General features: G+C 36.3%; 1 protein-coding gene across 3 annotated transcripts in view; it reads right to left on the bottom strand.

Annotated features, from left to right (window-relative positions):
- CGNL1 (cingulin like 1) overlaps positions 1-17,022 on the bottom strand; it is a 72,618-nt gene that overhangs the window by 31,393 nt on the left and 24,203 nt on the right. For all 3 annotated transcript variants that reach the window (XM_067305609.1, XM_067305608.1, XM_067305607.1), the window contains exons 7-8: positions 16,618-16,753; positions 13,293-13,505 (exon numbers count right to left, since the gene is read on the bottom strand). In XM_067305609.1, coding sequence (XP_067161710.1) covers positions 13,293-13,505; positions 16,618-16,753 — 349 coding nt within the window. The remainder of the gene's footprint in view (positions 1-13,292; positions 13,506-16,617; positions 16,754-17,022) is intronic.

Here is a 17,022-nt window from a genome sequence, read left to right as displayed (position 1 = left end):
GTAGAGATCCCTACTGAACATATGCTTTAGAGCAGCAGCTATCAAATCATACGCAGACACTACTGAACCAGAGAAGGATCTTTGGCTACAGAACCCTATATGTGGGCAATGAACACTATGACCATAGGCCCAAGCAACAGTAGGTTAAATTTACTGCTCTGTTATTAGAGAGGTCCCAGAGGAAATGACCTACTAAGTTCTCCATGCCAGGAGAAGACATGAAAATCACTGCACTGAAACTAGAGAAAAATTACTATATGTGTTAACAAATTCTGAATAGCAATTACTGTGTTTTATAAGCTAAAACTGAAAGTGGCAATAACATAGACAGTTTAAGGTTGAACAAAGATGGTATTCACTAACAATCAGCGGTAATCCTAACCTCTTTGATTCTGTCTACATGAGCAGAAAGGCATATCTTTCATTTAAAATTCAGTGACCAACTCACACATTCAAAAAGGAGTTGAATGTTGTTTGCAAAGGCATGAAGTTGGAGCAGGTTAGACTGAAGAGGACGAAAGCAGAAGGATAACTGAAAACTATAGGGCTATTAAGCACAACTGAGAAAAGCATATCTTTTTTGCCCAGACAGGTAAACTTCGCAAGTGTAAATCACGCTGTGCATCTGTACCCCTTTATTCCAAGCATGACTTAATTGTAATGGTACTGTACATGAATAACGCGAGTTAACATAAGGTCCTTCAGGCACAATGACACTACAACAATTAATGACTGCTGTTGTTTCCCATTCATAAAGCATTTACGTTGCTACATTTGGTATTTGTGGATGCTGGAAAAATTTCGGCAATCTTTTTAACTAAGTCTATACAAATTAAACCCCCAGTAACAGAACTGTAGAAAGGTCATAAAGTACTTACTTAAATTCAGTATGAAACTTTAACAAATGTTATTTAATATACATACGATCTTCAGTTCACTGGATTGCGGATTGCAGTCTTCAAAGAGCTGAAATGTGATTATGTACGTAAACACATGCAAAGCACATAACAGATAAAACTGGTCAAGCAAGATTCTTGAAGACAAAAGCTGGAACGAACTACTGTATATTCAGACATATTTGCCATACCCCCCAAAAAAAAAATTGGAGAAAAAAAAAATTATCAAGCATTGAAGTGGACTCTTCGGATCTTAAATTAACACACCTCAGTTCCAAGACTGCAGTTTCTTCCCTTTGGTATATAAGGCATGCTTATTCCTTCTTAGTCTCACTTGCTTGTTGTGACAGTATGTTTTAGTTAATCAACTTTTTAAATTGTGGAGTTATTTTTATTTAAGGTAAAAACCCTATAGCATTTTCCTTGTCACTTTTGCTTGCCTGCATTTTAATTTGTCTTTTCTTCCAATCTGTCTGACTTCCTGGGCATTCAGTGCCTTCTCCTCCCTACATGTAGTCTATACCCCAATAAGATTCCCATCTCTTCTATCCATGAAAGGATAAAACCTTCCTCTTAATAGCCACATCTTTGCAGACTTCTTATACAGTCACACCTTCTTCTCATTTATTACTTTTTGAACACATGAAATATTTCATTATGCTTTCTCAAAATGTCATTTTATCACATTTAAATTCATGTTTTAAGACTGAACAAGCCTCATCAGCAGAGTTAAGCTATGGACATTAGGTAAGGAGTAGATAAATGAAGTTGGCAACAAGTTGCAAATTTCTGAGAAAATGTTGAAAAACAAAAAAGAGAAACAAAAGACCAAAAGAGCCTCTCTAGAAGAAAGCAAGCATAGTTGTAATGACGAGGTCCCACAATGCAAAGTCCTCTGGAACCGCTTGAAGATAACAATCTATATTTGTATTAGCATGGTTGTACAAGTTCTCAGCTCTCCTAAAGGAAGGAAATCTGAAAAGTAAAAGTTAGATTAGGTGGTACTGATTTATTTCTTTTACTAAATGTCATACACTACTGAATATAAGCCACAAGCCATAGCTGAGGAGGGCAGAAATCATAGGAAGTATCAGTAAATACAGTATTAAGTACAAGATCTGCCATTGAAAACTCCGAAGTTAACATACCAGATGCTATATTTATTTCTTCTCATTATAGGGAAATACTGCATTTCTAAAATAACATTGGTCTTACACAGTTGCATCAATTTAATTTCAAGTATTTGAAAGCAAATTCACTCAAGTCACTGTCACATTTTGTGTGGACACTCAAACTAACTTACATATCCATATAGCATTGGTGCTTACAGACACATAATTAATGTGATACACAGACACAGAGTAAATATAAATATACCAATACAGCTGTAAGCAAGCAAAACAGATACAGATATGCCCCTTACTTTAAGACAGTATCTACTCGTCATCTGTTAACTCTGAACGTTTCCAGTTACAAATTATTTGCAACAGAGTTCAAGATGCTTTTGTTCACTTCTCCCACACAATAAAACGGCTTCTGCTTCCTGATTTTGTCATAGTGCCATGTAAAGAGGCAATTCAGAAAACAGCCTCTGTCTGCACACGTACCGGTATTACTTATTAGCCCAGCACTGGTACTGATACATGCTACATGTGCACACCAACACATACATTAAAAAATATATATATTGAAATCTCTATAACTGAGTTCAATCCTAGTAGCAGTGACTGAATTTATCCCTAGGACTTCCATACAAAAGGTAGTTAATAAGATGTTGACAAAGTCCTAATGCAAATTACTGTTCAAAAGAAATGTATAATTACCGTTATTAAAAGACCATGGTGATATCATCTCTGCATTATAGCAGTATCTTATCATTGATATTAAATATGGAACATTAAATAATTTCATATAGCCTTCAAATCAAGGCATTAATTTAGTACCATGGGCTCAAACAACAATATATAAAACAAGTTATCAAATCCTAAAAGAAAGGTCAAGGGTGAAAAATCAGTTTCTGACAACAACAACAAAAAGATCATACATGGAGGAAAATAATCTACTTTGGCCAACAAAAACCACCGAAATCTTTTAAAAGAAGTTCTCATGGATTTTAAGTTCTGGAGAAATATCAGGTCAAACTAAACCTTGCACAGGCATCTTAGAGGATTACTCAATCAGCTTTGTAGGCAAGTACAGATTTTGAATGGCTGGCTTGACATTAGACAAAAGAATGAAAACTTCTCTCCTGAAATAAATATATGGGTGGATGTGAGATACACTGTTTTTTCTCAAATATAAATTCTGAAGGTAAAATGTGACAAAACATTGCCAAATCAACACAATATTCCTGACACCTCATGTAACTGAAGTAATTCTAATCACTTCTGAAGAGCTTAAATATGATGCATCTCTTACGACAATTCAAGAATTCTCTTGTTTATAACATGCATACAACTGAGACTAAGATTTCTCTCAATGAAGAAAATTTCATTCAGAAGCATATGTAATTAAGCTACTTAATTACTTTAGCTTCAGCCCTTTAAATTTCCTCTTCTGTTCCGCAGAATCTGCCTCACTGAACAGACGTTACATCTGTGTAATAAATACAGAAATCTGCAGAATTACTATGCTGACAAAGTTAGGGATGCTGAAAACTAGGAATGCAAGTTACATGTTTCTGCTAAATTTTCTTGGGACACACAACCCTCATGGTTTATACTGACAAACCTGTGCTTTCATGATTAAAACTGATTCCACTTCACCTTGCAATATGGGAAGCAAGGCATACTGGTAAACTTCAGTGAGGGGTGCAACTGTGCCTGTACTACTTCTGACAGAGATAGCTTGATCAGGGTAACACCTCTTCATACCCCTGCTAGCATGGCCTTATTTCAAATTTACTTGGCTCAGTTTCTGAAATTTCCTGAAACTAAACTGGATTAAGTCACAACTTAAACTGAGACGCATAAATGAATTATTTTAGTCACATAGCATGATTAAAGGTAGCTATTCTGCATATTAAAAATTTCATCAAGGAGTTTGTAGTTTAATTTTAAACCAAATGACAAGTCAACTTGCATGAATCTATGGAATCCACAGCAAAATAACCAGAATGAAAATCTCAGGTAGAATGAAAAAGGAGTTGGGAAGATGCAGGACTGTAGGAAGGGTACATTGAAAGCAAAGGAGCAGAAGTGGTAAAGGTTGTGAGAAATGGGGAAAAGTGTTGTACCTGATAAAGTACTGTTTTTTCTGGTAGCAACAAATATCTGTGAAATCTTTGAGGAAAGTCTCGTCTTCAATAGTATTGGGCCAGATAGAAAACTACAGACTCCTATTTACCTCTGAGGGCTTAAATAGCAGAGGACTCCATGTCATCATTGATGTCACCTTAGAGTTTCATACTTGTACGAATGCATTATTATACAGTCTTTAACTAGATGATGCCATATGGCAGCATGTCCACAGAATCACTAGGTCATTTACTGCACAAAGCAGACAATGGTTAGAGAACAAATCAAGGCTACACAGTGAAACAGGCTGTTGCTGCAGAAATAGAAAGGAGTGTAATGAATGAAGCAGTAAGAGAAAGAGTGGCTTCACAACCAAGGTAATTGAATGCAGCCCTGGAAGATCTGAAACAGAGATTCTTGTCTCTGCCAAAAGGTTCCTATGTGATGAGGCAAGTCACTTAACCCAAACTTTCCAGAGGCGCTCAGTAACTGCATGTTCCTTATTTTCCTGACTGATTGATTTGAGACCTAAGGTCTGGTTTCCAAAGTGCCCAGTGCATGGCTGCAACTGAAGTCAACAAAAATTGTACTCCGAACATATCAAGGACTATATAATGCTTAACATTATGTCCTAGGCATCTCAAATTGAACAACCAAAACTAACGGATTCTTTTGACAGTAATCTCTCTACCTCCTACTTTTCTGTACCTAATATGAGAATTACATGACTCACAGAACTCATAGGTGTTTTGAGAAGATTAAAGCTCAGGAAACAATCAATATAATTCTCTTTTCAGATTAAGTTTTGAAAAGTGTATACTGAATGCAGGAATAGACCAAAGTCTGAACAATGTTGATAAAATACACTGTTAGAATAAGTCTTCATTAATGAGTACAAAGCTACTTCTAACTCGTAACAGGAGGGTTGAGAAGAGAATGAGAGAATGCATATTCATACATGTACTATTTAATTTGGTATGCCTACCTGATCTATAAAGATTCACCCGGCTTAAGTCTGCATGTCTGAGCCCACGACATGGCTGCTGGAGTTCATAAACTCTCAGCATTTCATTTCCAGCTTCAGGCCTAAGTTAACTCTCAATAAGGGAACAACAGCAGTGGAATTCAGTTCCCTCACTTCTCATCCATCTCCTTCAGGTTATTTTGCCTGAGAAGAGATGAATCTAATGAAGTTTGGCTTTGTGTCCTTATATATAATTATATACACATCCAGAAACATTTTAAAATATATTAAAAATAGTCAAAGCAAGTTTAAATAAAACAATAAAGATTTCTACAACATAGGATTTGGGATGACCTCAACAAGGCAACTGTATTTATCTCACTCTCAATTTGAGTGAAAGTAGTGAACAGACTTAAAGAATCGGAGATGAAGCTCAGTCAGTACGAAAGGCGTTCAAATCTTTCCCACCATCCATCACAGTGTCAAACCCAAAGAAACCAGACAGAGCACACGGGCAGCGTCCTGGAGTTTCAAATGAAATACTCTATTTCAGCTTAAAGAAAGCAAAAAACCTCTTGGACAGGAATGCAGAAAATGTTCTGTGACTCCACACCTTCTTTTCTACCACACCCTTAACACTGGCAAAGACATGCGAGCAGCTATGTAACTCATTAAAAAAAGGTTTTGGCTGACTTGGTGTTTCAGCTGGTGAAATTCCCCCTCAGCAATGACCTTGTAGCACAGGAGCTTTAGAGTCTTTCACACTATACAAGAGGGGCTGAAGTGAGGGGAAGCTAAGTATCTCAATCACAGTTTATTAGGATTGTTCTATTTTGGCTAGATTTGATGTTTATTAGGCACAACTCAGCCAAATTTTCTGATAACCTTTAAATTTCCTCTCAGAATCAAGTCCAACCAAGTAAAACTGAATTCAGCTAATTAACTGTTCACTCTTTAAATGCCATATTTGAAGCACAAATCTAAAGAATAAATTTCCATTCAAAATGAGCTAGAACATAAATAAAGTTTTTTCTTTTAATAGAAGTAATAGACATTCATACAGTCATACTTGTAGAATCAAAGTAAATGACATGATAATCTTTCAAAACCTCTGGAAAAAAAGGGAATGGTATGGCTGCTCCCTTCACTTTCTTCCCAGTGTGGAACATTTAAAGTATTAAGGAAGATATAGTCTGCTGAAGGCAACCCTAAATATCCAGTCACATGGGTCACATTTTAAATTTGATGTGGACTAAAGATGTTTAGCTTCATGAACTGTACCTAAAAAATTTCATGTGACCTCAGGGATTAAGGTCTACCCACCTGTCTCAGCTAATCCTGATAGTAGCTGTAATGCTCCTTACCACTTCAGTGAAGACAGCATCAGAAAACAGCATTATTCAGGTATGGTCATCCAGTTTTTAAAGCTCATGAATGAAAATAATGTGTCTTTATTTCTGTTTGTAATTCTTTTTTTTCCCCTGCTGTGTAGCTTTGGGCAACTCTTTTAACCTCAAGCATTATTCCTTCAAGCAGTTAGAGGTCCTGGGATGAGTAACATGATAATAATTATATAGATAATAAAATCTCACACCTCTAAAAAAGGAATGTGAAAATTGCTTAAAAGCTAAATGGGGTATTATGTCTACCAAATAAAAAAAGAAAGCTTCTGGAAAAAGAGACTAAATGGCCTTATTACTTTTCTACCTTGCACCAATTATATTTATTCTTCCCATCATTTCAAAAGGAGACCTAGCCTGCTTCAACACATGACTATGCATTTGGAAGTTAACAATGATTAGTTACCTATTAAAAGGGTCAGTGTGTTTTTATCTCAGTGAGGTACACTGCAGTCAACCTGAATTCTCACCTACACTTCAAGAGATTACTCAGTAAGCAAATGCACAAACTTATGAAAAGGTCAGACTATTTTTCTCTCCATTTCAGCCAGAGCCATTCTATTAACTGGTTAAAAACTATTCACTTAGGACAGTTTAGGGACAAGATTTTTTCTTGCCAGGACATTTTCACAGATCTAAGTGGTATCGTATCCTCAGTATTATTTTCAAAATTATTTAGGTTTTGATTTATGAAATGTAATGAAAGATTTAAATGCATATATTTTTTAATTGAGAATGCAACCCTTCTTTACATGGAACTGATTAAACAAAATTTCCTAATATAAGCAGGACCTAACATTCACACAGTTAAAATAACCAAAGCCAGGAAAGTATTAACCTCTCAACAAGTAGTTATTTCAGTGTCATATTATCCTCTTAGCTATGTATCATGACATACTCATTTTGGCTCACGCTAACAGTTTTGTCAAGGTCAGAAGTTGTTGCAAAGACCAGAGTAAAATATTAACTAGGTTCTATGCTCATGTTGTACCCTACTGAGTGGACTTAAACAGCCACACACTCCACACACTCATGCAACCAAACATATACTTTCACAGAACAAGCCACCTGAATGTATACACACAGTCTTCTGCTAATAAGGATTCAAGATCCTCCTGATGATATTAACAAAGTATCTGATACTACAAGCTCTTGCCATTTTTCAGAAAGCAAATAAATAAATAAATAGATCTCCCAAACCCAGACTAACTGAAATAGTCCTGGGTGAACTGGATTAACAATGGTTTATAATAACTATCATAGATAAAACAGATGTAGACAGATATATGATCCATTGTGGAAAGAAGCACTATCATGTTTGTAGCTGTATTTCTTCAGGATGCTCAGCACATTGCTTTCCCCATGAATAGCAAAAGTCATGCTAGCCACAAGGGCTAACAAGCCAACAGGACATGGACTTTATGGCAGCTGCCTTCTGTTTTTCCCCATCTTACAATCATACAATCCAACTTGAATAGAACTTTACAGGACAGTTTTGCTCAAGGGTTTTCTTGACCCTAAATGCAGTAAAAAAAAAAAAAATCACTTGTAATTTGCTGGGATACTGGATTTGTAGCCTCCTTTTTACAGCATTACTTTAGGAGAAGCCAGTGCAGATTTGTTTTTCAATGCACTCACACAAACATATGTCCCTGCCAAACAAATGGAAATGGAAGACCAGAGGAGATGGAACTTAAAAACTTTGCTTCACCACCAAAGACAAAGTCACCAGATTACATCTCTGGTGTGCTTCTGCAGCATGTTTATTTTTCTAGTTGACAACACAGCTAATATTCCACAATTCATTTAGCATTTAACTTAATGGGTGCCTAAAAACACACATGATGCTATTACCAAACAACTTTCTTTCCACACACAGAACAGAAACTTATGGCAAAACAAATCATAACTGTGTCCCAGGTTTTCCAAATACATTTCTACAATGTATGTTTCCAATGGTGATGCACCTCTGTGCACCCTCTTCCCTCACCTCATATGTGGGGTCACACTGGAACTGGATCAGAAACATACTTGGGTTAAAAACAAAACCCTAGAGGCTAGTAAAGGAGGAAAGAAAATAAAGAAATGAGAGAAGTCTTTTCTGTGGTTTTGGGTTTTGGGTATATATATATTTTTTTGGTAAGCCAAGTCAATCCACTGATCCACTGTATCATGTGACCTCACAAAAATTCGACAACATGCAAGAACAAGCTACTAAGGAGAATGGGAACTTCCTAAGCTAGTGTTCCTACCAAGAGTTCCATATCATGAAGGGGTTTCAGGTTATGTGCAAAGGAGAAACACCAAATATTGCAAGTGGTAAGGACACATGAAAGGACATGGGAGAAACAATGGAAGAAGTGTAAAGAAGAACAGCAGTGGAAACATAAGTACCCCTGTCATCCTTTGGTTCAGCTCTGCCACTAAATCTTTTCAGTATCCCCAAAGTACCAGTGAACTTAGAAATAAATTACCTTGTGAATGACTTTTGGACCCAGAAACATAGCTTAAGTAGATTACTGTTACTCAAACTAACTTAATGGCATGACATTGATTTTTCTTACATGGGATTCAGGTTGTTTATTATCAAGATGTCCAAAGTGATTAAAACCATAACTTTGTTGCTGTTAATGGAGTGCACAAATAAAGACATTCAAGAACTGTTCATATACCTCACTAGATGCATTTTCCATGGAAACGTTGGCTTGGACTAGTCACTCCACTGCCTATAGACTCTATACAGTTTAGATTAGTAACTACCTGGCTTCTACCACATAAACCAAAAAGTGTTGTCTCAACATGGCAACGGTTGCCTCAGGCCAAGAGAAAAGGAAAATCCACTAGCAACATTTTAAATCCTTGTTCATCTTCTCTAAATTCTTCCCAACTGTACTCTATCTTGTTGGAGGTGAGTGGACCAAAATTAGACACAACATTCAGGATGCAGATTCAGGTGAGTTACAGATATCTATATACAGGGGCATAATGATGTTCTTAAGTTCAAATAATTCCTATAATTTCCTGCCTTGATTGCTGTCAAGCTGATGTTTTTATAGAGCTATCTACTATAACACCAAGATTTCACCTTAGAGTGGCAGAAGTTAGTTTGGGGACTATCATTTTTTACGTAAAATTTTAAATAATTTTTCCATGTGTATCACTTTATAGTTATATACATTAAATTTACCTATCAGTTTACAGACCAAACTTCTAGTTTCATACAGCCTCTCTGCAAAGCTTCACAATCAGTTAATGTCTTCACTTTACCCACGATAACTTAGGCACTTAGGCCACCATGATTTGGTTTTGTACAGCACTGTTCTACAATAGCTTCTCAGAGTATATCAAGCTTAGTTATGTTTCATTTTACATTTAAACTGTATAAGTCAAGCCATATTTACAAGTAAGATGCACAGTATATATCAGTATCATTTACAACACTTAAGCTAGTTCTTGTTAACCTTTGCTATTAAAGAAATGGCTTCTGATCTATGTGGGAGATTTTTACTGCTAGCTTTGAAGAAGAAACCTGATACTCTCAGGTCATGCAGAAAAGATACAGTATTCACAACCACCTAATACACATCCAAAAAAAGGGAAGTTATCAGAGATTCTTCTCATATATGATACATGATATTTAATATTATTTTATTTTAAACAGAAGGAATACATGTATAGTTTGTAATGTGCAGAAGGTAACTATTGTCTTCTGCTGTTCTTATCACTTGCTCTGATAAAATCCCTTCTTCCCTTTAGTCACACCACATGTCTTAATACATACATATCAGTTTTAGTTCACATGACCACAAGTTTCACTGCACTCTTCAAGTGTGTTGATAAATGAAACAGCTTCTGAAGTTTGTATGTTCTATCTCTTTGTGGATCAGGTCAGAAGTATAACGGACACTGAGTAAGTCAGTCAAGGTCAGGCTTAGACAAGCCTCGTCAAAGTGGAGGTTTTTAATGTGATGGTTACAGACTTCTCTGAACAATGACATTTGTGCAGCATGCTTCTCAAAACAGGTCACAATTTGACAGTGCTGTGCAGTTAGCAACTGCACTCTCCTGAGCCGATACGATTTCAGTGGAATTTGAACAGTACGAACTGCTGTTTGCGGCAACCTTTTACCTACAGTATTGTATTTCAAAAGCTAGTTCCAAATTTTGCTGAAACAACAGCCTTTCATCTACACTGACAGCAAATTCATGGTTAAGTAGTACAATTTGGCCTAATGTGTTGGAGGTTCAGATTAAACGATGTAAATTTTTAATACTACACTAAAATTAGGAGGGGATTCTTAATCATTTCTCCTACAGAACTTCTAGGGACAAACTCATCCCTTTTTAGTTAGGGAGGCATTCATTTATTAATTTATTACAAAGTTAAAGGTCTTTATTATCCCACAGAGATATGTTACGGAAGCAGAACATTTTTACTGTTTTTACACGGAAAACAATTTGGTCACAGTTTTATTAAACAAGCATTAAAGAAAGAACAATCCAGGTATCTCAATAAAAACACAAGCAAATATAAAACATGAAAATTACTTGGAAGGGTGAATTGTAGCAAAGAAAATCTAAATCTTAAGATTAATGGAAATAAAACTTAATTCACTATTTGTATACCACTGAGCTTCATATAGTAATCTCTCCCTCTCAAAGAAAAAAAAAGACACCCTAATACTACCACATCAGTGAGCACGAAAACAGAATTGCCTATGAAATATCCTCCTTTGCTCTCCCATCAGATAACCTTGACTATGTTTCTAACATGACAGACCCATGTGGCATTCTAATCACACAGACTAAATGCTCTTTACAGTATCTGCTAACCTACCTGATGTCTCCAGTTGCCGAAAATTCTGTTGATTAAACACTGGCACATAAACCAGATTAATCATAGGACCAATAATTTACATTGTACATAAGATTGCAGCAGATCACTCATTACTGTAGAGTCTTTCTCCCTGCAGAGACTGGTTATACTTTTCTCACAGATGATACATTAAATACAACAACTAATATCAGGCAGCAGGCATATAGCTAATGTTGTGCTTTAAAATCATTAAGGACATTAACACCAGAGAGAAGAAGATACTTCTGAATAAACCTGATTAATTTTCCTTAAATTAAAAAGAACACAAAATCACTTAAAGTAAAATGGGAAGAGTAGAACTTGTGCTTAGAGCAACATTAATTAAACTTCACTTTTGAACATCTTATTAAATTTACTATTAGACAATGTAATGCAAGTAAAGAACAGCTATTTATAACTATCCCTAATCCACAGCAACCCAGTCATAGAGCCATTTCCCAGACTGTGTTATTGTTATACCAAACAGACTACTCTTTCATTTCTCATCAGTTGTAATTACAGTTCCATAGTTGAAATACAGTAAATTACCATGCAGTACCTTTGAAAGGTGGTTCACTGAGGTTAAGCTGTCACTACAATTACTGTATAATAAAAAATGATGATTTTAAATGCTCCAGTTTTCTCTCAAAGAAAAAAATATGAATTTAGTTCAAACAGCTCAGATGAGGCAAATACCTCCAGGATGACATAAACAATGAAAAACAAGAAATTTAAGCAAAGCCAAACAATCTCAAGTAGAAATGCAAAGCTCTATAAATAAACTGCTGCATATAAACTTTAACTACTCAATAAACTTGCACATTTAAAAACAATTCTTTACAAAAATACTCTTTATCAGAATTCATAATCATACAATATCTATCTAGCATTTTCCATAGGAGCTTCATAAAGCTTAAGAGACTTCTTTTCAAGTTTAATTTTAGTTCAATTCTACATTATGTTTTCAGCCATGACTATCGGATAACTGCAACTCACCTAACACCAAAGAGGAGTGGGAAAAGGTATAAATTAGCACAAACATTTCTAAGCATAAAACTGGATCTATAATTTTGACTTTCACATTGGTCAAGGAGAGCTTGCTTTCAGAAATTTCCTCAACTATTTGACACAAACATAAAATGAAGAAAGGAGATACTGAAAAGACACAGACAACTGTCACTATAAAAATAATACTCAAAATGTTACGAGAACTGTTTCCTTACAAAAATCTTTCAGTAAATTGCTACTGCTGTCTCTTTTCGAAAACAGTACCAGATACATTCTTCTGCAAACTGTCCCTATTCTCCCCAACAAAGACTGCCTGATCACGCTGGAAAAGGCAATTCTTTCAGTCCTCTTCTCCTCCCTGGTTCCAGCCACCCGCTCCCTGCTGTTTCCCTTGTGCTGGCAATCATTTGACCATGTAGTGAACAAGATCAACTCGGAGGAAGGGGGAGAGGAAAGAGGGAGGAAGGGGGAGAGGAAAGAGGGAGGAAGGGGGAGAGGAAAGAGGGAGGAAATAGAGAAGCTCTGCCAGAAGCTCCAAAGCTGTAATTTCAGGAGTATCAGTGGCAAAGCACAGTGGCACTCTTCAGGCCATTCTCAGTGTTTCAGTCATTCCACTTTGCCCAAGACAAGCAAATGGTCCTCAGCACCATTCTCCCATTCATTCTCTCCCAAAAGGTTGTGATGAAGCAAAACCAAGCATGTAGTAAGTAACTGTTTGAAGAAAGGACCACAACTTCAGCTCTGGTAAAGAATCAAAGCATTATATAACTGTATGAAATTAGACTTATTTTCAGCAGCTAAGAATCTCCTAGCCCAAATCTTTACCTATATGCTTTACCAAGAAAAAATTAGGATCTGAAAGCATGCAGTACACAACATCTATGATAGGTATGATTTTTCTCTGTAAAGATTAATTGTAATTACTTATTTCACCTCTGTTACTTTCTCCAGGCTCTGCTGTAGATCCAGCAATTCTTTATCATGTTGCTCTTTAATTTTATCCATCTCCATGTCATGGCTAGACACTTCTTCTTTTAGTGCTCCTTTTAAAGCTGTAAGCTCTCGCTCTCTCTTTCTCAATATCTCTTCTTGTTGATCCTTTGCCACTAATACTTCTTGCAGATCCTGCTTCATTTGCATCAGCTCCTAAAAAACATTAAAAACAAAATTAAACACAACTAGCACCAATTACTCCAGTAACTGGGCATTAAGGCAACACATAAGAAGTTTCTTAACAACTCTGTGTATGTTGCAGTATGCCAAAACTATTAATGTTAACAAACAGATATAGCATTTCCATTCTCAGATCAATTATCTTTCAGGTTCATGAAAAATATTAAGTTCCCAGATACTATTGAGATAACGCTATTGACCATGGTGTTAACATGATGTTCATGTAACAAGTAGTTCTTAAATTATACAGTTATACAGTATAGCTACTGTGCAACTCAAGATGTGCTGAGAATAATTCCCAAAGGAGGAATTAACTGTTCCATTTGTGTTGGAGAGAATAAAAGCATTTCAGTATAAGCCCTGCAAGGCCAGCTTTGTTTCTTGTATGACTGATGCATCATTTGCAGCTTTTATAGAAAGCTAGGGATTTACTAAAACCCAAGATTATTAGAAGTATTAATGTATAACTGATGCTTTATACAATGGGTCAATAGATCTGATACCACAAAACTAAGAAAAAATTTTCATGATGTGTGTTATGCTGTCTGTAAATAAAGCAGGAGTCAAAGTAAGGTTGCAATTTAACAACTCCCTCAGTCTCACCTCCACTAGCAAAGAAGAAAAGCCTTTTTACTTCTCACGCTGCAGGAGAAGTGAACCCAATGATAATTCCTTGTTGGCTTTTCCATTGAAAAGAAGAGAGAAAATTACTTCTGCAAGTTAAAATAGTTCAACTTGCTGAGGCGCTGAAGGCAAAACAAGTGCTTTCCAACCGAGTCCATGCCTCCATACCCTTTCTCTTCCCACTGTGTTTCCCCTAGAAGTCATTTCCCCTCTCCAAACTGCTGGGAAGGAAGCACAGAGTCAGTGACCCTCCTGGGGACAGCCTTCACCTTTGCTGCACTTGGCTCAGCCCAAACTTCCAACTGTCTACCATGCAGAGTGCTAGCTTAATACTTAAGATCCTTAACAACTGACAACAGAATCAAATTATGCAGATACAATATTGTTAACACATTTTATTGCTTTGTATTTCTGTAATTTTACTTTTAACCTTGTAGCCAGATTCTTAACCCTTTATTTCAGAAGCATAAACCTAGTAGTATCTTTAGATCTTACCTAGTAAGAGGGAAGGTCTCCCAGGGACCTGAGAGGTGCTAGTACTCTGTTCCTGGAGAACTCCAAATTTACTTACTTACAAGGTGAAGTGTCAGAGTGAGAACCCTACAACATGTGCCAGCAAGTTAGGAACAAGCAGGGTAAGTGTTTTCTAGCAAGCTGTGAGGGTTGGGTGGCTCTGGTAAATTTAGGTACCAAGAAGGCAGAGGTAGGGTAGACCCTGTTGGAAGGTCCAAGTGCCTCCAGGTATCTGTGACATGGGGAAAGCTGGCTCATAACTCATCTCTTTCTCATGATGATGGTACTTTGCTATAATGAAAACTATACACCCATGTCCTCAGGTTTAGCAGCACTTTTCAATTAGCCCTGATGTTATAACCCTCAGCTGGTGCACTCTTGCTTTCCCTTCCCTTAGTTCTTGTTGTTGGCATCTGGAGGGTGCATTAAAAACTTCTTTCCCCATCTGTCCCTTGTTTCTGTCTTTTAAATGGATATTTTTGTTACTATTCCCTACGTTTAAATCATGCCATGATACCAAATGTATTTCCCATTTTTCCTGCTGTCATCAGCTTTTTGAAATTACAGCCTTGCCTGAAAGGAACCAAATAGTTAGAATTTGTTCTTTATTCTTGGATCAGTCACAAAATTGTAACTTAAACAAGTCACATTCACAGAATATGCCATTCTGTATAACTGCATATTTCATTGTCTAAATTAAAATACTGCTTACAGTCCTCATGTGGTTTATGTGAGTACCAATTAATTGCTATGAAATTCTTCAGTGAGCATTCCACAGTTATTGATCATAGGACTAAGGTAAAATCCTGGACCACACATTTTTCTGTTTTTCACCTGTCACTGTAAAATCTATCTTTTCATGTTTGGACCCTCAGGACATAAAGGAAGGAATTCATCTTGAAAAATTACTGCACTGCACGTTTGTAGGCACAAACTACACAGCTTGTGGGCACGTTTTTCATGTCTACCAAAAGAACACAAACAAACTTTTAATTCTCAGAAGTTAAGCAAGCCATTTCGTCTCTTTCAGAGGAAAAAAAAATTAGCAGACTTTTAAAGGAATTTTTAAAATACTGTATTATATATGAAAAGCAGTATGTTTTATCTTTCTGATACAGTTTACTCTCACATTCTAAAATATGGCACTGGCCAGAAGAATAAATACAAACATGTGTATACAAACACAGTGTAAAACAGCAGGAGCAATCATAAAAGCGTACAGCTTTTAGTATTTCTCAAGCACTGAATAACTTCACTTTCAAAAAGCGTACAAACTTCCCCAGCAATGAGACATGGTAAGTACACCTAGACCATTCCTGGCAATATCCACACCAATATCCTGCACCAATATCCACAAATCAAATAAACAGTGTTCTCTATTTCACCATCAGTAAAAATTACTACTATTACCAGGGAAACAGCTGATTCTTATTGCATCCCAACATGACAGAAAAGCCATAATAACTTTTCTGTTCCTCTTCAGATGCTGTCCCTTCTCCTCTCTCCCTGGTCTCATCAATAAACAGTTAACAATGTAGAGACTGCTTTCAGGAGTTCTTTGAATTTTCTTAGTGGAATCTCTTCTGGTGTTGCTAATATGTACACCTCTACCTTTTCTAAACATTCTTGAACATGGTCTTCTCTCTTCTGACCACAACCCTTTTTGTGAAAACAAACAGCAGCAGCATTGGATAACTCAGTTGTCCCTCATCCACACATTATTTGTTCTCCTTTTCTGTAAAATAATAGGAGTTATACGTTGTATTCTTTTTAGTGTTAATTTAGCTATTTTAACATACCCTCTTAAGTCACTTACTAATGTTAAATTATTTTGGATAGATCAAATGGGAAAAGCTAAAGCATGTCTGTCTTCTACTATATCTCAGTTCCCACTTTTTGTACATTTTTTTGACCTTTTGATCCTTTTTCTAGTACTTTTTTCACTAACCTCAATCAGAACTTCCTTCTCCCCTTCATCAGTATGTTTTGCATTATCCAGTTCATCATGCATCTCAGACAGCTGGTCTTGAAGATCTCTGATCTCAGTCTGGTATTGTTCCCGCTCCATCTTCACTTGAAAAAGCCTCATCAGAAAAAAAAAAGACATGTTTTTTAATTTGTGGAAATGCTAATTTGTTCTTCCAAATACTAAAAAGATATGAGTACCTATTCCCATGCTCCCCACCAGGTAACGGGATAGAATGAGGCAAAGCAATGACATGTCAGAGGGGTAAAAATGAGAACTCTTTTTAATAGATATTTAAATGGAAAGGGTTTTTTTTTTGATCTAGCACCCAGACAATTGTCTTGACTACAGTGCTCAAGCATTTCTGTATTTTAAAGACTGAACTAT

The sequence above is a fragment of the Apteryx mantelli genome, chromosome 15, assembly GCF_036417845.1.
Source record: "Apteryx mantelli isolate bAptMan1 chromosome 15, bAptMan1.hap1, whole genome shotgun sequence".
NCBI classification, from domain to species: Eukaryota; Metazoa; Chordata; class Aves; order Apterygiformes; family Apterygidae; genus Apteryx; species Apteryx mantelli.
Note: the sequence above shows the minus strand (reverse complement) of the source record. Positions and strands in the feature narration are given on the sequence as shown.